Here is a 24,421-nt window from a genome sequence, read left to right as displayed (position 1 = left end):
AAATCCCACAAAGACATGGTCTGTTCGTAGGTACCTATACAAAAAACGTTTACTGACTTTTTCGCTCCTATAATAAATAGACAGGTATAATATTTTTGTGTAATATAAGAAAGAGTAAAGAAAATATTCTATAAAATATTAGAAGGTACTCTTTTACTTTATAGTAATTAAAAAAGGAAATGGAAAACTATAAAAAAACATAAAAATATTCCTTATTACGAGTATTAAAGGGTAACAAAATACATCATAGAAAAAAAGATTTAATATTTTAAGTTTGAATCCAGGATAGTGCGTGTTTTTTAAAGGAAGAAAATTTTTAGGCTTGATACAAATATTTTTTTTATTTATAGGTACAATTAAATTCAGTAAACGAGTATTTTAAAACATTATGATAAAATATTCTACTATCGTATGATATACTTTTCATAAAAAAATAATTTATGAGTCTTCACTAAGGAGATACAGTGTTCAAAATAGAAACGCACTTGACGTTATTTAAAAATAAAAAGAAATGGCGATATATAAATCGTATATGAATTTATATTACCTATGCAAATATGTTTTGTGGTATACCTATACATTTGCAGCAAGTTTCGAATTAACAATAAGACGTTAGTAAAATAATAACAAATGTTATGTTTTCTACAACTACTACCATCACGCCATTTCCCCGTAGGAGTAGGCAAAGAGAATGGACCACCACACACGTCTATCCTTGTATGCATTTCTAGCTTCTTCCACATTTATACATTTTGTCATATACGCCCTTCGGTTCTGCCCGCTTTTGACATGACCAGGCTTAAGATTTTGATTTATCTGATCATTCCCCGTCTTTCTTGGTCGTCCTCTTTCACCATATATACTTGTTTAATCATTCTTCAAAATTAAAAGCAAAATTGTAAACATCGTGCAAATACCAAAATATAAAAAAAAAGTTCATAATCGTTTTTTTTAATGAACAAACTGAATTCAACTTTACGAAGTAACCTATTTAAAATAATAAGTATGCCTGAAAGTTATCACAATAATTTTTCCAACATGGGTAACGTGATAGATTATTTGATTGTATGCATTCATTACCTAATAATTCTCCAATAATTATTAAAATTGTCTAAAAATAATAGAATTACCACATAAATATATTATTTCGAATTGGCTTGTGGTCCTGTGGCTAGTATCGTGAACTCACGGATCAAAGGTGGGCTTGCACCCCGCTCTACCACAACTTGATTCCCATTCTAATATAGTATTGAGTGAGTTTCTAGAAAAAATATCTCAATTATACATATATACCAATATAGTTTTTTTAAATATATAAATATATTAGTTTTCTATTGATTTCAATGGTACTTTTATTTAGTTTTTTTAATACTACTAATTTTACTTTTTTTTTTTTAATAAAACCATCATTGTATAAATTTATTTATGTGTGAATCTAAATTTGTATAATTTATATTTTAAAAATTATTTCTGATTATCTTTTTTGCATTGTATTCTTTGAAATTGTATAATTTATTACTTATACCTTTTTTCCTAGATTGTTATTCTATTGCATCACATGTCATTATAATTTAATCTAATTAATTTTACCATGTGTTTTTATTGTTAATTATTATGGCTTGACACGGGCATAGCCTAAAAAGCCTTAATTCGTTCAATAATATTTAAACTTGTGTAATTTTGAAAGAAAAAATAAATAAATATTTACTTAAAACTCGTTAAAATGGCAACAGAAATTGAAATATTTGGATCAATCGCAAGAACGCAAATGTTTGTTCCCAAATCTTAACATACGAGATAATGCATTGAAGTGCGCCATATTATAATGTTTTTATGATTCTCAACTAAGTTTTCGTGGTTCACGTCGAATGTGGCATGTGGCTTCTGAATATGTAAATAAACTTCGAAACATCTTTATTTGAATAAATACCAGTTTTTTTTTCTAAAGGAAGTCACGCTCATAACGTGTGATATTTATTTAACCCCGAGTAATCCAAATCGTCCCCAAAACCGCTCGGTGCTTTGAAGGTTCACGTTATATTTACAGTTGGTACTTCTTTCCTAAGTAATTGTCAACAAATAAACTACCTTTGATATCTCAATAATGATTTCATCACTGCGATCATTATACCCTCATAAATGTACGATTGTATATGATGTAACAAATCCGTGTCTGATTGGACAATTGAAGTCCCCACTCCAAATAAGTACTTAACGAAGTTCCCGGGAAAAGAGACGCCGATAACGATCGCGGGCATAGCGAGCCACGCGCGAGAGCGAGACGGGGATCAATTTATCGCGCCACCAGCGTCGGTTTTATTATCCCCCTTGTGAGCGAAACAGTTATAGCGGCATTCTTTTGATACTTTGAAATGGGTTGGCCGTAAAAGAGATGGCTATAGGTAGCGCTAAAAACAGGTTGTAAAGAAATAAAAGTCAGTTTTATTGCTTCTCACTCTATTCTACACTCTGTTATGCTCCGTTGTGGAGTTTAGACTGTGACTTTTCCGAGTTGCCGCGTACTCGGGGGTTCGCTACTCAAACCGAGTGTCACATGACGAGCGCCCATTGATGTATTCATACCTTTTGAGGTCCCTTTTTTATTGCCTATTGGAGTATTATGTTTTAGGGGTCTCATTATTGAGATGTTTAGCGGAATAGTTGCACTGACAATAATGTCATCATTACGGTTACACATAATGACTCAAGGACGTTCCCAGGACCCGGACTTATTTTATTGTTTTTTAAACGATTTTCTCACCTTTAAATGCATTGTAAAATATTCAAAAGACTTAAGTGCTACTGTTTATATTATTCAAAAAATAAATACAAATTACGAATTTGAATAACCGTGTTTTTTTTAACAAAGTAATTAAAAGTCTCGCTACGGCAATTTTAAAAATTAAGACTGCAAATATAGTCAAAAATATAATCAAAAATTAATTTAATTTAAAAAAAAGTTTGTTTCGGCGCGAGTATTTTTTTAGCTAGCAAATGTTTTTACAGTAAAAGGAAAAAAAACCTGTCACTGAATTTTTTTCCAGCAAATTTTCAGTAACTTTCATGACTTTCGTCTTCTGAAAACGTTAAATGCTGAAATGTTTGATTCCACGTGCATTAAGGGAGGAAGTTCACGTGTTCCTCTTATCATCGGAGCGAGCGAGAGGGGCGACCGGCCGCAAGGGGGGTCACGGGCCTTATCAGCCGCGAGAGCGGGACGGCTGCAGCCCGTGCCCGGGGGCGCGGAGCGGCGCGGCGGGGGGCGCCCGGCGCGACAGCATCTTATTGCCTTCAGCGCGCAGTGTTCCTCGACTGACCGACGGAATACGACGTCGCGTATAGTATCCAAAGAGCCAACAGAACTCACGACGTCGAAATTACGACACTTTGAAAAAAAATCGCGATCCAATAAAAAAAAATCTGCTCGAATCAATTAAAATTCCTGACCCGAAGCGATAAAAGTTTATCACTTTTTCTCACTTCCGAAGTTAATTGTTGTATCCACGTGTTGTTACTACCGTGTAAATAAACATTGGTAAATCACCGGGCACTTGGAAGCTCGTAAAACTGGGTCCGCCTATCGACTTAACTGCGTCGTAAAACAATCGTAAAAGTATAACAAAACACGGTCGTAAAAAAAGTTTAACGGCCGGGCGATTATTTAAAGTATTTTTTTATTATTTAGTATTCAATTTGTGTAGACGGATAAAGACAAATTTGTATCGAGTTTTATCGGTGAATGAAGTATTTTTTTATCGCCGGTAGTGGAGGTGTTAACACCCAATAAAAACGCGATATTATTTTACGGCAGCCGAGGTCGGTAAAGGGACCTTACGCCGGTTTATTGGCCATTCCGACAATCCTAAGGAGTCTCCGCTTATTTACAAACCACGTGCTCGGGTTTACGAGGCGTAATAGGAGTTTTATTCGGTAATTATTTATCTCGATAATCTCGGCGGGCGTCGATCGGCGTAAACATTGGGCGAGGATTGTGACAGTATTCGACAATTGTGATAGTGTTGTGAAGAACATGAAATATCTAGAGATGGATATCTATTTTGTTTAACAGTCGGAGAGATCGCGCTCGCTACAGAGCGCACACGTGAACTGTGATTTACATTCCTTCTGCCAGTGTTCAGGTTCGAGACTCCAGTTGCACCGCAGCCAAGATGAATTCTTACTTCGAGCAGAGTGGGTTCTATGGATCGCATCACCATCAGGCGAGCGCCGGGGACCAGGCCGCGGCCTACCGCTCCTTCCCCCTGGGGCTAGGGATGGGGCCCTACGGGTCCCAGCACGCCCTGCAGAGGGCCCCTCAGGACTCGCCCTACGACGCCTCTGTGGCCGCTGCTTGCAAGCTGTACGCCTCCGAGCCCCAACCTCCCGCGTACAAACCCGACTGCTCCAAAGACGGGGGCCAGAACGGCTACGCGGAGAAGGGCTGGTCCTCGGCGCGCCCTTCGGCCTGCACCCCCGATGGACGGTCGGTCTACGGAGCGCCCCTGGACCCCGCGGGGTCCCCTACAGCGGTGGCAGGAGCGGCGCGGTCGGCGGCATCCCTATCGTCGTGGAACAACCAGTGTACGCTCGGAGGAGGAGCACAGCCAGTACCCACACAGCTTCACCAGCAGACGGCCAATCACACCTTCTACCCCTGGATGGCGATAGCAGGTCAGACTCCAAAACCTATAATTTATGTTCAACATAAAAAAAAGCCTGCATCATTTTCGATATCATTTTTAATATTTTGAGTATTTTTTTCATAATACACGTACGTGATAAAACTATAACCGAAATATGAGATTCAACATAACAATTTAAGTTAAATTACGTTTTGATTTATGGCATCGAATCTGTGACCTTTACTATGGAAAAAATGATAAATATCAAAGATAATTTTATTATTTAATAGCGTTGGATCGATTTCAGAATAACGGCAATTACAAAACGATAAATCATCGTTCAATAATATTTATAAAATATTCCCGTAAACAAATGATAATTTTTTGTTTTAAATTAATAAAAAACACAATTTGATCTGTTTTGCCCGTCAGGAATTTTACACATGATGTTTTTATTTTTAACATATTTTTTAGAAGATCATTTTAAATGATAATTCATTACTTGTTCTAAATATCTTAATATTTTAAATTCTAAATAGTTTTAATGCAAAACAAATCATATTACGTTTGGGTAAAGTTAAAAATAATATTTAAATTTTTAAAATGCATATTTAGTTTACATGAAAAAAAGATTTGTACCTGAAAAGATTTTTATTAAATTACCTAATATATATTGAGAAAAATAAATTTACTAATTAACTTTATTAATAACCGTTGATTTTTGTTCAACGCATAAATATGCTGGGATAAAATTAACATCAAAACTTTATTGATCAATTCATCTTAAATTTATCAATAAAATATCTGAAATAGCTTAAGGCTGGCAACGAAGGTGTTACCTGGAATTTTATTGTTATTTAATCGGATCATAATAAATGCATAATAACCTTAAATTAAATTAAACTTAATTAATTCTTATGTATTCTAAAAATCCGGAAACTTATTGTAATTTATTGTTCAGTGAGAGAAATGTTTTGCGCTTTTACAATAATAGTAGTACTCAACATGGCTTTTACTTTAAAACATCATTTGTTAAATTTTATTGACCTTATATATCTAGGTATCTTAGACCATTAATATTTTTTTAAACTGTACTTAAAAGTTGTATTTATGATTAAACCGCATTTTACTGGTGGTTTAGAACATAGGTAGGTTTATTTTAAACAGTACTTTACTATATTAAGATACAAAATTAGATATTCATTTATTTATTTATTAACGACCGTAGCCAATTTGTACAATATACAAAATAATTAAAAGTAAAGTAGAATGTAGAACATATCGAAGGAAAAACATTGTTAATTGATATTTTTAAACATAATAAATATAAAAATTACAAACAGGGAAACATCCTTAAAAAAGTAATTGAATATAAGAGACATATTAAGTTTGTAAATCTTGCATACATATTACGACGTACAACTGGATATATTATGTAAGATGTAAATTAAATAATATGTATTCAAAACATTTTTATGTATCAATTTTAAAATGGATATGTTGTTTGGGCAGTTTTACAACAATTGTCGAATTGTTGTAACACATTTTCTCGGTCAATTTTTTCCCCTTTTTACTTCCTGGAATTGAGTTACTATTTCACCCTACACTATTTCATACAGTTTAACTTCGACAATTCTTCCGTTTTTGTGTAATATAATAGAAATAATGTTAACAAAGGATATTGTATCTCGCCTCCTTCCTAAGATGGCATTCTTCTGTCTTTCCTCCATTGGAAATACAAAAAAAATGTTTTGTAGACTACTCCTGTATTTAACTGCCTTAACGGTGCACATTGTCACACTATAAACGTACATACGAGCAATATATATAATAATTGAGTAAAACTGATCTGAACATAATGCCCCATCTTACGAAAATTACCAATACTTGAAACAAAACATACAAAAATTAAAAGTTGTGCCAGAAAATTTGTTTAAATATAATTTTAATAGACAATGTAAATTTGCGTTAATAAAAAAAATATATTCGTAACTATATCACATATTACCAATATTTTGAGTTTGTCCAAATGTGTGTAGACAATGACTGGATTTCATCCACTAGAAAGTTTAATTTTGACTTTGTAACATTCACTATTCTGTCTATGTTTTAACATCTATATTTTTTCAATGTTTTGTGAAGTTGAAATACATTTTCTGGTATGTAGGTGATAGAATTTAGACAGATGAATATCACTCGCATCAATCAAGGTTTTTTAGCTCTCAAACTCACAAAAATTAACATACGGAAGAATTGAATAAATACGGATGTTCGAACATAGGCAGAATGGTAAATATTATACAGTGTGTATAGTAGCAACTTAAACTAGTTAATGACAGGTCACAGGCCCTATGAATGCCAAAACTTCAAGATTCATTGATTATGCGGAATATTTACAAACACATCAATATCACGTTTTTTTTTCTTATACACAGCACGCAGCTTATTATTTTAATGAAAATCTGTACCAGGAAATAAGGAAATACTGTCGGGTTTTTAACAATAACATTTCTTTGTACAATTTTAAGGAATTATGCACAAATTATTGGGTGTTCATTTATTTTAATAATAATGTTAGATATGTATATTATCTACCTATGCATTTTCAAAGAAGTTTCTTCAATTCGATTTACAGTATTTTTTCTGATACCCTAGCCGTGGTAAAAAAATACATATATTTTATTCAATATAAGCCGGTACTGGAAAAAATACTGATTATGATAAAATATCAATTAAATTTATTTGTACAGTTTTATGGATATTTTTAACAAAACTATTAGCTATGGATTATCAAGAAATATTTAGAAATAACGAACATCACCATTATGAAAATACAATTCAAAATGTATATTTGGAAATCTTGTATTGATTATGTGAATCTCAAAAAAATACTTCAAAATTATGATAAGATGATTCATAATTTGATACGCTTAGTTACCAATAAAACTATACTTGTAACCTTGATTTAGTTAATTAACCTTCAATTAAATATAGTTTATGCGGTCGGTTGGCTAATGATGTCGATTCTTCGTTCCTAAATCGGTTATATTGTTTATGGTCGTAGTACCGAAATATAACAAAAGGCGTGGTCTGAATGTTCAACAAAACATATTCAACGGTCCAATATCAAGCCTCACGGCACGCCATAGAGCACAGTAGACAGATCGTAAAACAAATCATAAATCATAATATTCTGAAGTGTTTTGTGTGCGGCGATTAGCACATGAATGAGAAATGGCGCCGCGCTAACAATGGATCTAAAAATGGATGACTGTTTTTTAAAGAAATTTCACAGGTGAAAAGTTTGCGGTAGGTAGAAAATAATAGAAACTGATTTATGAAACTTATCAATGTAACAATACTTGAAAACATTCACATTTATTCACTTGTGATTCTAACATAATCTTGCATAAAAGCGTCTGTCGGTTGCAATGATAGTAAGTAGCTGGATTATATGTAAACCTTCCTGTGAATTGTTTGACGTTACAAATCTAAATAGTGTAGATTTTAACTGTTTCAGCATCATCCAATGAAAAAAACACATTTAACAAAAAAGGTCCTGAAAAATAAAACAATGACCTCTTAGTTTAATTCCACCTATTTTTTTCTAAATACTCTATTTTTTTTTCTGCTTTATTCAGAGTAAATAAAAAAAAGGTAATTGCAATGCTCTTTTTGATCATCGGTAATACGCAATATCATATACAAGCAATTATAATTACCCATACATAATTTTTATAACACCAATCAGAAGACAATATTATTTTTTTTAAAAAACAGTGTTATTTTCATCTATTATAGGTACCCGTGCACTCAAAACAGAGGTTATTTTTTTATAATAAAATGCATTATTTGTTAATAATGTTATGTAATATTGACAGATTATTTCATATTTTAAAAAGTATTTGTCTGAACTTTATATTTCAAATTCGTAACATTATTTTAAAACAAAACTGACAGTCAACGTTATTATTTTGGATAATTTACACAGTGCCATTTTTGTAATGTTATACCTTAAAGGCGTTTTACAAAGTGATTCTATGAATATCGTCGAATCAAAATTTAAGTAAAACTTTTCAGTTAGTCAATTTATTTTGTCATCTCATGCTACGGATTTATTCAAATGATTTAGAGAACAGGTAGCAATTTTTTTTCTGAAACATCTCTCCAACTGAAAAAAACATTCCACGCCATGTTTCCGATACAATTAAACATTTCATTCTTATAAGAATGAAAACAAAAAAGGTTTTCAGCAGTTTTTTAGATCTTAAATTCATACAGAATTTGGACACAATTTTATATCAATTTTGTAGTTAAGGTTGCTAAATTACCTGCCGAGGTGGCTTATCATAATTCAGATTGTTATATTGGTATTTAATTATTAAAGGTTTAACCACTAGCAACAAACCGAAGTTGATGAATTCGCCAGTGGAAACCCTTTTCTCTTTATCGAGCATAATTTATGTCTTTGAAGGTGCAAGTGTTTAAATCGAGGGGAAGTCGGCCGTCATTAGTTCTGTATTAGCAATGCCCGCCATATAAAAGTCCCATTAAAATGAGTGACTGTATGTTCGTAACTTTTCCGACGCGAGCCTTATGTCGACTGTACTCACACACATTGGAACAACAAACACCAACATTATCAACGATAAACTGCCTAACTTACATTTAAGATACGCTCGAGTTAGCAAGTGAGCTTAGAGACATGGTATTAAAGTTCCCACATAAATCATAACGATTTTTGACAAATATTTTTGTAAGACGTAAATTTAACAATTTATACTTCGTTTTAGACTGCTGGCACGAAGTTAACCAGGGTTGTTTTTGAAAATTCAATTATGTGATGATTCAGAGCTTTTTGCATCGTCCGATGCTAGAAAGAAAGCGCAAAAGAAGAATGTTAATAATAAAAAAATATCAAAAAAGTTATTTAAAGCTTGATTTATTTCGTTAGAGAAATTATGTAGCGTTTTAAAAAAAAACATTTTATTGATTGATTCGGTGTTTATTTTATAGAACTCCATATTTAAACTTATAATATTAGAAATCAAACGCCGATTTGAGTCTACTGAACAATTTATTTTATTTAAATAAAATTTCGTGACAATTGTTTGAAAATGCCCTAACAAGGCGAAACAATTGTCACAACATTTTTGTTTTTATATTTTTTATATTTGTAAAAATAAAATAAAGCGTTCAGTAGACTCAAATCAGTGTTTGATTTCTAATATTATAAGTTTAAAAATCATTGTAACTGATAAGATTAAATTTAATGTCTTTTTCATTTGATATAAAAATGAACTAAAAATACTCAGGTATTTAATTATTGATGTTCAACTTTAGTTTATCCTTGCTTTAAATTTTAACACTGCAAATATTGATTTTAATTAATGTTTTATTTTTAAAAATTCGCGAATTTTATGTAAAATTGAATTCAATACTACATATTATTTTTAATACTTATGCGAGGCGCTCTTAGGGTATTATATTGTGAAAATGGCGCTTTATATGTTATACATAATGATAATACGTTTGAACCAATTACGCTCTAAGTTAAGCATATTATACATATACATATTTCGAAGGCAAGGATGTTAATTTTGAAGTGATTATTTTTTCTTTAATTACTGATTGGTAAATAATATTTCTTTTAATGTAAGCAGGTACCCATTTACAAAACTATTTTTTTTATAGTTTCCGTGTTTGTTATTTTAAGCAATATTTTTTCAAGATGGGCTTTTTGGTTGCTAGATATTATATTAAACTTTTACTAAAATAATACGTTTGTTAAATTTCTATGTAAAACTTTGGGCATGGTTGTAAATGAACATGTGTACCAAATTATCCTGTACCTACGTATACCAACACCCACACTCATCTATTGAAACATGTACGTATTAACACAGACAACTCTTACACCACCGCGAGGCTGTTTCAACTGTAGCTATGCGTTAAATTAAAATGAAATTTTTCCTCAAAGGTGCAAAACAAAAACTATTTAATATTACCTACTTCAAATCCAAACGATGTTAGAATTTAATGTTTTTTTTGAGTAGGCATATTTTATTCCTAATTTTGTGCAAAGTTAAAGGTTAATTATTTGAAATTATTTATCTACATACGTACAAACTGATAATGAATTTTTCGTTATGTGATATTTCAAATCATTTAAAATTTTAACTATTTATACAACTGTACGCTAAATTTCAGCGAAAATTTAATCGTTTATTTTGGCATAATTATTTCTATATATAATTTGCTGTAATTTGTTTCTGAAATAATGTATAGCTACAACGCAATAAAAACGAATAAATATATTATTGTAAAACATCATTTTTTAATGTTTCCGTACAATGTTGTAAAATTCTACTTGTAATGTGATTATGTATAGCAAAATATTTCTAACTAGAAACATCTCTTGCACTACCTGAATATAATAGTAAGATTTGTAAGATAAAATTTAGGTTTTTATTTAAGTATAATTTCAACCTTGTATTTTAAATAAAAAAATAGTTTGCTTCCAAGAATAATTATTCTAGCATATCTTTACTTCTACGTAAACCAAAAGTTAAGACGAAGAATTAAAAATGATCCAAAACGAAACAAAAATTGAAAATTATATTGAGAGAGTAATTATATTATACAAATTAATATGAACTCAGGCATATTTATTTTAAATATAGGGTTTTATGTAGAAAATATAGATCTTTCGGTGTTATTCAGTAGGAGATATGTTAACACGCCTGAATCACAGCTTCAACGACCATAACTTTTATTGTACAATAAATTTTAATAAATCTTTCCTTTAGCCCAAGGGTTGATATATAGTGAGATAACAAGCAAATAAAAAATATTCACCTCAATGTTCTTAAATTGTTTAAAAATTTCTTGGAAATATGATATGGTGCTGATCGTGTTGGAAGATCAGTTCTCCTATAGTTTGTTTTAAACTCAAAAATACGTATAATTTAGTTGACGTAAGGAGAAAAAACGCTATTATACGCTACGTTTTTGGCAATAACTCGATACAAAATAGCACGTTACGTGATTTTTAAACTACAAATAGCTCTTAAAATTATTTTGTAGCAAAGAAGCTATTTTAAAAAAAATTTGCTAAATGCTCACATTTTCGCGTAATACTGTATATGTTATGCTTTTTACTAAAGCAGCCACGGTGGATGCTAATTTTGAAAAAAATACAGTGTTTCGGCTTTTCAAGGCACCGTACTAATAAACGTGCCCTGGGGCCAATTCTGTGTTATCCGCCAGAAATTTGCCAACAGGAACGATTTATTGCAATGCAAATCGTGTGATCAATAAGTCGTAATTGAAATGAAAGAGTAATTTTGATAAAAAAGAAATGAGACGCGTTATATAAAATTTATGGAAACAATCCATTTAAATTCTACTTCATTTCTTTGTCAGAATTTTAACGTTATTCTTGGTATTTTAATTCATACTAGAAAATCATTTTTATAAGGATTCTACTAGAAACTTATTTATAGGAAAAAGTACCTAGTTGACCCGCCATTTCCTGCAATGTACCCAGCGTTGCAAATTGGTCTTATTTAATTAATATCTCGGCAACTACTATGAATATAAGATATATTAGATAATTTAAAATTAAATATTTTATCAGTCAGAATCTCCGAAATTGACTAAATATCGAGTACCCTGAGACAAATATAGAAAACATTTGATAGCCGTAGATTTAATCTTATTAGATCACTAAGCAAGATATTTATAATTTTAATGAGACGAAAAGAGACAGTGATTACCAGGCAATTTTTTCATAACCTCGTGTCACCTAAGGTTAACCTAAGGTAACCTTAAGTTACCATACAGTGATTTGAGAGAGTTTTTTCACACAGTTAAAAGTTAAAATGCAGTAATTCACAAACAATCCATCACCGTCCCTGTAGGGTTGGGCAGAGAGGATATAATGCCACTTAACTCTGTCATTGCCTGAAGACTTATCTTTCATTACGCATTAATACAACTTCTTAGGCACGTATGATAATTATTCCGACTATTGACATGTCTATCTTCAAGTATTTGTTGGATTTGGTTATGCTATATTTTTTCTCGGTTTTCCTCGTTTCCTACATCTATCGTTATTCGCATCGTAAATCCTTTTAGCCCTGCTTTCGATGTTCTTTCGCTCTGCATGTCCAAATGAATAAGTTGACATACAGTGCAAGATTTTTTATATTTAAGTAAGTTATGTTTTTAAATAGGTTATGTTCTACCATAATCCACAAATAAGTCACCAATATTCATTAAATGGTCTGAATCGCGATTATATTTTCAATAAAAAAATAACCAGATTTTAAATTAAAATTTGTGTTACGAAATTAACGTACCTACGTAAGATAAACAAAATGTAATTAAAATTCTGAACACTTATTACATTAAGTTAGCTCCTGTTACATTCTAAAAAATACAAAACTTATTCAAACCATTATAAAAAGTGTTAATACCTATTCACAAATTTTAGGTTTTATACTAGTATGATTTATTACTTAATAGTTTTCTGTCGATAAAAATACTAATAATCTTTCTACCAAGAATAATAAAATAATCACTAATTAAAAAATATATATACACATCTATCTACACCGTAAAACACTAACAATAAAAAAGTTCAATTTGGTTCAATAATTTTTTTTCTTAACAAATAAAAAAAATGTAGTTAAAAAAATAATTTAAAACTATTCACGCAAACCATTGCATAATACACAAAAATGGATTTCATGTATGCATTTTGTTGTATAATAATAAAACGTAATTATTAAAAAAAAATAATCTTTCAACTACCGAAATAAGTAAGGCCATGAGCATTTTTTTAAAATTAATTAGAAGAACCTCAGTAAAAAAATATCATGACTATTTTTAAAAATGCATGTAAAATCTAAAAAATATTCTGGCTCAAATTAAAAAAAAAAAAAAATATTGCAAAATATTTATGAGTTCGTTATTCAGAAATAATGATAAACTATTGACAATACAAAGTTTAAGATTTCAAAATGTCTGTATTCTGGTAAAACACCAAAACATCGACATAAACAACCAAAGACGAACTAAAACAAAAGAAGACAAACAATGACCTTCGAATTAGCATTTTTAGCCTCTTTTGGCATTTCAATTGGACCCCAATTCCAACCTGTTGGATTCTTATGGGGTCCCAAAAACAACCACTCGGGACTCGATCGGAGAACCGTGACTGGATTTCGTGCCCTAACGGCAAATTGAAACCCACATGGCGGCCTTTTTATGAACCTTTTCCTATTTTTCTGACAGCCCAAAGCGGACCTCGAGGGGGTCTTTGTATTGTCGTCCTGTTGTAATTTTTGTTTTTATTTGTACATGTTTGCTTAAGCTACTTGTCGATAGAGTGCGGTGGTAGTTTAATCTTCAAGATATTTGCCAAAGAAAATCACAATATTGACTTATTTTTTTTTGTTTTGTTAAAGTTAATTTATTTATATTTAAAAACGAAAAGTTATTTTTGTTTGACAAATAATTTGTTATATTTGTGATACACGAGACATATTTATAGAAAATTAGGGAGCTGATGTTATAAATCCGTAGCATGTGACAACAAAATAAATTATTTTAATTAAATTACAAATATAAAAGCATCACTATGTAAAGCGCCCTTGAGGTATTTTGTTACGAAAATACCGCTATATAAGTTATCCACAATATATATATGTGTATATTCAATCGCCATCATCATAAGAAGGTTTCGTGATCAGTCTTGTGTCTTGTGCCAATCCAGGAACAGTCAAATATAGAAATAAAAAATAACAAAAATACACCACCGCCTTGTAAAAAAAATGTGTGTACGAGGTGTAGGAACTTAATTTAGGCCGCGAGCTTAATTTTTTTTATATTTATAATTCATGTTGACCCTCCTTGGAATCGAACCTAGGGCCTTACGCATGGTAGATAACAACCAAACAAGGAAGTGTTTTCTCCACTCGATTTCATTTTTCAGGATTTTTACATGATTTTTTATATATTTTTTAATTATTTTTCTTTTATTCAGGAAACATACAGTACAATTACATACTTTGCACAGTTAGACTTAACTCATATGGACCATTGAAGTTTCCATAGTATATTATACTTATATCTAAGGTTATCAATTGACTATTTTTTTTTAAGCACAAAAAAGAGAATGTAAAAAACATAAATGGAAGTAGTTTAAAAAGTAAAATCAAATTTAAAAAGTTATTTAAAAGTTTGAAGTTAGTATTTACAAATGGAAATATTATTAAATTGAAGTAAGAAATGAATTAAAAGTAATTAAAAGGTAAGAATTAAAATAAAGAATGAAAAACATGCTGAGATGCAAAAAAAACCTTTTAAAAAAAGGAAAAACATTAATATATACACATATATTTTAAGGGATTAAAAAAAACGATGAGAAGAACCTTTAAATAAAATATATGACAGTAAATGTAAGTTTATTTAAAAACTAATAGTAGCTAACACTCGTCCAGAATTCTAGTTCTATTTCACACAAGTAACTGTATCCTTATTCTGCCCGGAAACATATTTATTTATTTATTAATTACCAAAGTGCTTTTTACATATGCAGAGGTTATAAACAATTTACAAATATACAAGTACAATTAAAAAGGAAATAAATATGCATGTATATCAAAAACAAACAAACAAGTTTTAATAATATATTTTTTAAATACGATATTTTAGTTGATATGATTACTTAACAAATAATTCTAAACAAAAACACTACTATGATAATGTCCACCGATGCCAATTAACAAAAAGTTAACTATTCTCGAATGTTATTTATCTATTGGGTGTTAACATAAGTTGTTACCACTTTTTTTACAAAAAAAGATCACTTAACTTATCCCTCAACACAGGACTTTTAGTCCAACTGAGTTAAGACTTATGTGTTAAATAATGTGTAATAAACTGTCTTTCAGTAAATAAATAAATAAATTCTCTATAAGTTTTATATTTAAAGCACTAACTTTATGGTTATTTGTCATAATAAAATAAATAAAGCAACTTTGTTTCAAACCACCAATTTTTTTTCCACCAACCGGTTTCAAAGCCAAAAAAGATGCTTTTTCCTTAATTATTGTATTACATATTAGTCGATCATTTATAGCATCTTCACCGTACACTGCGCAAACATCGCAGGCAGCTTTTGTATCTTTATTCTCTCGATTGAACGTGAACAGAACGAGGTGTCAAAAATTTTCATTTACGTTTACTTGACATTCAATTCTGAAGGCTTATTCAAATAAAATAATATCTGTAACGTAAAAACAATTACAATACCTTGGAGAGCAGAGAATTTTCTTTCGAATGACGTGAAACCATTTTGTTTAAATTTTGATGTTCATTTATTTTCATTTTATTTTATAAATTTATTGCATACAGTTAGTACAATATAAATATAAAATAATAACATGGAATCAATGTAAAACTAGTTAATAGAAAATGAAAGCGTACTCTGTTTAAAATAGTTTCTATCTAACATGACTCAGCCTCTTCTAAGATGGAGATTTTTTAATCTTTCGATGCATAAGTAGTTCTATACTAATATAACAATAACAACAAAAACTAAAACTACTTTACTATAAATGCCAAGCTAATCAAATAAAAGAAATATGTTAACACATAACACATAACTTCAATAAAAAGGTTCATAATGTTTTGTAAACTTAAAATAGAATCTACAGACGTACTTTCATATTTAACCCCTTACAATCTTTAAAAAAAATATTCGTACAAATGTCGTCCATTAACAATGCCCCTTTTTGCTCGGTGTCTCTACTGTCGAAATGTTTTGGTCTCGTGGGGACGCCTTCTGACACCAGAAAGCGATTGCCTGCAAACAAAAAATATTCAAATGAATATTTTAAATAAATATAAATAACACAGATGAACGAGGCGGATACATTATGTAACCTCAAGTTGTAATGAAAATAATAATAGACACACACTAAAGATCTTGTCTGGTAATTTCGTTTTACAAAAAAATCTACGTAGGTATAAATAATACGTTCCAAATAATTGCAAGCTTGTATTTAAGTAATTAAAATGGGTTTACGTTTATTTTTTTATGTGAAATTTATCATATTTGCAAAAATAATTTGATTTTTAATGCATGTATATTTTATTGTTAATTTTTCTGTTTTAGGTATTTATCCCCGCGATATGCTCACATATCTGCATAGATAAAAATCTATCTAAATATGCCTACACTAGATAAAACACTCCAACATGTTTTTGTATGTGCATTTTTTTTTAATTCAGCCGTGTTCATGTTTTGGGAAAAAGGTAGATTAAAAAAAATGGTCTAAGTGTATCATTAAATTTTCATTCTTTTTAAATCAACTATAATTATGTCACATGTTTTGTACCTGTAATGAAATGCGTGTAGGCTAATGTTGAGTACAAGATGTAAGATATAATAGTATAGGATAACTAGAAAGTGTCTCACAATAGTAATATTCGTACTATTTTGAGTTTGTCCAAATTTTTGTAGACAAGGACTGGATTCAACTCCCTGGTGAGCTGTTTATATTAACATATTACAACAGAGATGAAGAACATTTAAGAAAAGGTAACATAGAAGTCTAGGCATCTACAGGGCTTATGACCTGTCAATGGCTGGTTTAAGTGGCCACTTTACACACTGTGTAACATTCACCATTCTGCCTATATTTGAACATCTATATTCCTTCAATTCTTTCATCTGTTGATGTTTGTGAAGTTAAAGAGCTGAAACCTTTATTTATGCAGGTTAGATTCATCTAATTGAATTATTTCACCTACATACAAGGCAACGCCTGAAAATTCCATCGATTTTTTTATCTGTTAATATTTGTGAAACTGAAGAGCTGAAACCTTTATTGATTCGGATGAGATTAATTTAAATGAATTATTTGACCTACATACACATCATCGTCACATAAAATTCTAATTCGCGCTTGGTGGTTAATAGGGCACTGCATTGGAAAAGTACATGAAGCGTTTCTCGTTCACGTGTTGTTACAGGAAGGTAAGGTGATCAGTCTTACACTTAAAATTAACACTTTGCCTTATGAACAAATATTTCATTTTGACCCTCCCAGGAATCGAACCCAGGACCTCGAGCATGGTAAGTGAACACGCCAATTACTACCCGACGAGCTGTGCTCTACTCGATGTGCTTTTTCAAGATTTTTACCCGAGTGTCCCCATTTTATGATCATCCTGTAAAAATATCCTTCCCATATTTAGATGGATGCCTTCAAAATATTATAATACGCGGAGTGTAGGAAGTCTGAGGTTGTGTCTAGCTGAGATATAGGTGCGTGTTTAAGTTTAGAGAATAGACTTACCGCCCGAGGCCAAGTTGTCGAGTCGTTTTCGAGTTTATAAAGATTATGCTTTTTTTCTTACATAGTGTTTCACGAACCAAAACACAGAGCCGAACCCACCTACAAGCGTGTAGGAACCTATGTATGTATTATATCTACTCAGCCACAACAGGGCCAGGGATTTGATTACCATTACCAATTTTTTAGACTAAGTGTTCTCAAAGTTCTAGCCACCAAAATATGTATTTTCAAGTTTTTTTTTATTGATTCCGAGACGAACTTTATTAACAATGGCTAGTTCTTAAATGGACTTTAAAATATCCACTGTGAATAAAATAAAACATACAAAAAAAATGTACTTAGGTTTTAGTTATTTAAAAAAAATTATTTATTTACAATTTTAAAAAACCCGTTAGGGTTACATTAGAAATTTAATATTGTCTAGTCATTTTATGTCTCGTCTAGTCTAGTTAGTTCAGTCATCATGTGCTTTTTTAGATGGATTTTAAATTTGTCTCCAGTAGAAGTTTTCAAGTAGTAAGGTCGGTCGTTGTAGTGTTTAAGTCCATTATGTAGTATTTTTGACTATCCTGTGTTTGTCTTTGCTTTTTCAATATGATAGTGTTGTTGTTGTCTGGTGTTATATTTGTGTATGTCAGCATTTTTTACTAATATTATGTCGTCGTCTTGTATGTTTCCCAGTGTTATTTTGTGCACAATTTTTATGGTCTCAATTTTAGTCAAGTAATTTATGTCAAATTGGTGTGTTTTTTGTACAGTTCAGTCGTAGAGGTCAGGTAGGGTAGGTTGAATGTTAGTTCAATTTAAAATAAGCAGCATTAGCAACTGTTACCGTTTCAAAAATAAAACTGTTTTGAAGAACTGTTTCTAAATAACATTTAAAGTTGAATGGGCAAAATTTCGTACAAACGACTGCTGGAACTGTACAACAATATTAATTTAAATTGTTACATACAACGAGGTACGCTGCTCTAAACTGTTATTTAAATTATAGGGGGAGAAACAGGCCATGGTTTTGTCACGCTGCTCTGAAAACTATTTTTTAGAAACATTTTCATATATATCTATCCTGACAAATTTGTCTTAATAGTAACAGTTTAATTTTCTCGTGAGACTGTTACAGCTGTTTCCAAAAATGTTTTTTTTTTTACCCATTAACAGTTTAGATTTTTTATAAAACTGTTTCGGCTGTTTCGGAAGAATAACTGTTTAAATAAACAAAAAAATAACCAATTCTGGTAGATACGCGGTTAAAAATTAAATATGTAAGCATAAAACATTTATGAAGAATTCAAATCATGTGTTGAACCATATTTATTATCTTTCTGTTTGAATAAACTTATAAATGAAATATATGTACTTTGTTATTATTAGAGAATACATAAGCATATATTTATGTGCGCCCTATTTCAAGATTCAAATTTTAGTAATTTATTTCAACTGAGGGGGAAAAATTGAGAAGAGAATATGAAAGTCTAGTCATTTTCAGGGTTCATACCCTGTCATCGGCTGATTTATGTGGCCACTTTACACACTGTGTTAAATTCACCATTCTGCATATGTATAAGCATCCAGATTTTGTCAACTCTTCCATGAGTTGACTTTTGTGAAGTAAAATGATTGAAACCTTTATTGGCGTAGGTGAGATTCATCTCATTGAATTATTTCACCCTCTAGGCAAAGCCTGCAAATATTTTTCAATTGAAAATGCCTTGTTTTCCATATTCCCTTCTCAAACATGTTTTTTCTTTCTGTTGCAATCAATTTCAACCGTAATAACTTAATAGGGAGTGAAATCCAACCTCGTCTACAAATATTTAGATGTTGGTACTCAAAATATTGTTGATTAGAAAGGGTGATTAATTTTCATGCACTTTGGAGTAAAAAATATAATGATAACACGTACCTGCCTTTTAATTGCATTATCGTAACTTTTTTTTATCGTAAATAATTAATATTCTGTTTGTTCATAAATGAAAATATAAAAAAACAGCTACCTGCTTACATTGGTACATTTTATGTCTTTTTTTACATTCAAGGTTTTTTGTATTTATTAGGTTTGGTTTTGTTTTTTGCGATGACATTGTTCAAATAATAATAAAAAGCATTCCACGTTAAATAATGTTTTTTTTTTTCCAAATAATATGGAAATATTACGTACCACGAATACCGATAAAAACACGTGAAATGGATTTAGAAAAATTAATTGTATTTTCAAACTCAATATGAGCATTGTGGAGAAATGTTATCATGTATGATTTGAAAAAATAAATAAATTAAAAATATGTATCTACGAAAACACGACATGTTTGGCGTTGACAAATGTGACGTCAAGATTCACGACAATGTTCTACGCATTTAAATTTAAACGGTGAAAAACAAAGTTCTAAATTAAACCAAATCGTTACGTATTCGAGGCGTGGCCAATGCATTGCACCGTTAATGCAGGAATTTAAAATAATAAATGAAAAAAAATAATTTTTTGTTACTTATAAGTACCAACAATTTATTTTTTACTCGAGAGCGTTTCATAGACCCTTATTAATTTAAAATTGTAAAAAAAAAACGTGTGATATTTCCCTTTTATCGCCCTTTAGACTTAGAATTCATATTTTCATACGCATAAAGTAGATGGACGGTATTTAATAGCACGCTTTCAAAATCAGAATCCTACAAAAATTCCACTAATCAAAAACAAACTGAACCGGAATATTAATGGATTAATTACTCACAGTAAAATTAGATTGATTGAAGAATCATTGAACTAATCTCCACAAAATGATTAAAATTATCTTCCCATAGATAGGTACGTGTCTTTATTATAAAAACATGCATTATATTTCAAAGAAGATTGGTAGGTGAGTTTTTATATGGTAAATTAATATTTCTTGCTACCGATCACTTAAATCTGTGAGGGTAGATAGCTAGGCAGGTTGTACCGATGCCTCGAAGCAGCGAGCCTAAAATACAGAGATTACGGATTAAAAAACAGCATAACCAGAGATCCGAAATAATTTGATATGCAGTGGAATAGCAATTACGTATTTCGTCATGAGTGACGGAAGATCATCGACCCGAATAGGTTAACCAATTAAAATTACCCGCAGACAATCCCGATTGCAACACGGAGTAATCTTCATCCTGCGTCCAGACTTACCGAAGAATACAGCCATGTGTAAAATATATTGTACGACCAGGACCCGTATTACAATATAATGTTTTCTTTTTTATCCATGAACATAGATTTAGTTGAGATTTTTTCTATTTAAATTTTTTTCAACACAGAGGGAAAACATTTCTGAGAAGGGAATATGGAAGTCTAGGCATTTACGCCAATGACAGGTCATAAGCCCTGTAAGTGCCTAGACTTCCATATTCAATTCTCAAAAATGTCTTCCCTCTCTGCTGAAATAAATTTAAATATGAACAACTCCCTAGGGAGGAAATCCAGCCAGTCTGCAAGCATTTGGGCATAATCAAACATTGTTGAGATTTTTTTCTTTTTGAATTATGTTGTTTTTAGCTTGAAAAGAGTAACGTATTTTTCAAGTTTTTTTCTTAAAACTCAATATACGATAAAAGTAGTGGTACAAATTTTTACCGTCAGGAAATCGCATTATAGAAAAAAATTGTTATAAAATTATACGATATTTTAAATTGAAACTGATCCCTAGAAGTCATTTTTTGGAATTAATTACTTCAAATTGAACGAAATTCAAAACGTCAAAATAAGTACCGATAGTGATTAGTTACATCAAATTTATTATTATATAGGAGATACACGAGTTATTTTTCAGGAGGACAAATTTGTACCGTCAGGGAGCAAAGGATCAACAAAGTTATCTTTAATCGTTTTTAAAGCGAAATTGTATTTTCTAACAAAAGTATCAATATTTGCATTAAAATTTAAAGAATTTCGTCATCAACATGTAAATTTACATCAAAATATACACAATTTCATACAGAAAATTAGGTTTTACTTTATAGGCAATTGAAGGTAAATCTTAAAGGTAAAGGAAAGTTGACATTTATCGTTAATTTTTATCTACAAAGTAACATTATTTTTTCTTTATGAAAAATAAAAAATGTAGACATTTATTTTTCTTAACATGTTCAATTACAGATTACCGACGAACATACTTTAAATTTTTACTAAAAAACACACATTTTCGTACAAAAATACAGATTTTACTTTAAACCGACTCGATATGTACAGATGAAGATAGCGTTTGCAATTATAGAGCCGCGATTTTTTTGCCGAAACCGAAACTACGGCTGAAACCGTTCGAAACCGAAACTCCGATCGGTGACTTCTTTTATCCTTAATTGTATCTAAATTAAAATTAAGTTATGTAATGTGATTACATTTTTTAAAAAAATATTCAATTGTAGGTTTCCGTCGAAGATAATTTGAATTTTCATACAAATATACACATTTTCGTACATAAATATCGATGTTACTTTATACCGTCTCGATATGTACCGGTGAAGATAGCGGTTGTTATCAGGGCCCATCATAAAGTCGTTCTCTTGTGAAACAATTTCGTACATTTTTTGTTGGATTGGATCATGAGTCGTGTCTTTTGCTAGGAATACATGGGCATGCGCAACTACGACGAATATTAAATAAATATCTAATACCTAATTACCCAAACCTCTATTACCGTCGACTGAACAATGCTGTCTTATGTCCCCAGGGGCAGGCAATCGTTTCGTAATAAATTTTATCGAAAGTTTTTGCATTAGTTTTTATACCAAGATCAAATTCATTATCATCACTTCCTTATCTACACCCAGTGGTGCAAAAGGCACTGTCAGTATGAGGAAATTAAGTACTACGTGAAATTGGATGGGAGCAATGTTTTCTTACACTCTGTAAAAATTAAAGCATTAAGTTATTTGGTGAAGTTTCTGGAAAATGTATGAAAACATTAATAAAAATGAACTAAGTACAGGTAAACGTCGTTCTACGCCGGGGTCCCGTTCCAAGAGACACCGGCGTAATAAAAATTGGCCTAATATGAACACAAATAGAATGGAAGATTTATATCTTTATATATATAACCTTAAGGTTAGGTTTCGTGTCGAAATTCTATGAACAATCTAACATGTTTATTTAGTACATCATATCCTATATATATTCAAAATAAATTACAAATACAATTTTTTGAAACAAGCATCCTATTTATTTGCTTTGATTATTGCTTTCTTTCTTGCAGAATCATAGCATTAACTACAAATATTTGAATATTATTTTAATTTTAATAATAATAAAATGAAAAAATATAATCATACCTTTTTATTTTTCTTAAAAACAAAATGAAAACTAACTTGGAATCGATTTAACACACACAATAGGCTGCTCGCGTAAACGGTAATAGAATAAAACAACGTGTAAAAGTGTGTCTGCCATTAGAATCGCGGCTGCTGTCGTCTGGTGTCGGCCGAATCGGGGAATCCCACCATCCGGCGTAGTTGTAAATCGGCGTAAATCGAACCGGCGCAAAACGACATTTACATGTACTTTGAATGACGTAACGAGTTCTTGTCAATCAACCAATGACAGATTTATAATACGTATCAATTTTATTTTTTTTAATCGGTTTCGCGGAATACTATCTACAAATCGAACTCGTCTACGCGGAATACTATCTACAAATCGAACCCGGGACCTGACCGAAAGTAGCCGTCGAGTCGAAAACACTCGTCCTGGTTTTTGGCTTTCAATACACAGTACTGTATTTTCATCCGCCCCGAGACTCCAACTCCAACACATCCTGAAAAAGTACAGTCATAAATTGTGCCAAAGGCATCGCCATTAGAACTCATTTGTGATAATATTTTTCTAACATTTTTAGTAATATCACTAAAATACAATAATGCCTTTATTCTAAGAGATGTCTATGGCCCTGTAAGAGAAAACAACCATCGGCATCGTCACTACAATAGGGAGTAATGTATATGAATGCCCGATGTAATCAACTCCATCAAGGTGGAACGTTTGAGGTGGGTTTGGCACACAATCAGAATGGACGACGAAAACCCCATAAATCCCCTAACTCTTTCTATGCCACAACGAGAACGCAGACGAAGATGGTCCAAAACGCGATAGATGCACTGCATCAGAGCAGATACGACAATGTTGGAAGTGAGGAACTGGACAGCAGATCAGCAAGAGTTGAGGAGACTCCTGGATTCAGCCAATGCCCACATGCTTATCCAGGGCTGTCGAGCTTATGATGATGCAATGTTGCCTATAATATATGTTTTTATTTCAATTTAAATAACTCAGCTAAAATTTGCAAGCGCCTGTTAGTATTTCATGTATGTATAATGAATTAGTTCGCAGTTCCCACGAAAAACTCTATTTTATTTAATTTTTGTAAATACGTTGCTACGTGCCTCATTGAAGGCTTACAATTAAAT

General features: G+C 31.1%; 1 protein-coding gene across 1 annotated transcript; it reads left to right on the top strand.

Annotated features, from left to right (window-relative positions):
* The first annotated feature begins 3,306 nt into the window (after nucleotides 1–3,306).
* Nucleotides 3,307–24,235, top strand: LOC148284424 (homeotic protein ultrabithorax-like). The gene is made up of 2 exons (XM_088240330.1): nucleotides 3,307–4,671; nucleotides 23,988–24,235. Exons 1-2 carry the CDS (start codon nucleotides 4,170–4,172, stop codon nucleotides 24,233–24,235), a joined length of 750 nt encoding a protein of 249 aa, XP_088096456.1. The 5' UTR covers nucleotides 3,307–4,169.
* Nucleotides 24,236–24,421: the final 186 nt, after the last annotated feature.

Source organism: Micrasema longulum, unplaced genomic scaffold (assembly GCF_059751315.1).
Source record: "Micrasema longulum isolate JH-2025_06_02 unplaced genomic scaffold, ASM5975131v1 h1tg000122l, whole genome shotgun sequence".
Taxonomy (NCBI): Eukaryota; Metazoa; Arthropoda; class Insecta; order Trichoptera; family Brachycentridae; genus Micrasema; species Micrasema longulum.
This window is presented reverse-complemented; position numbering and strand designations above follow the sequence as displayed.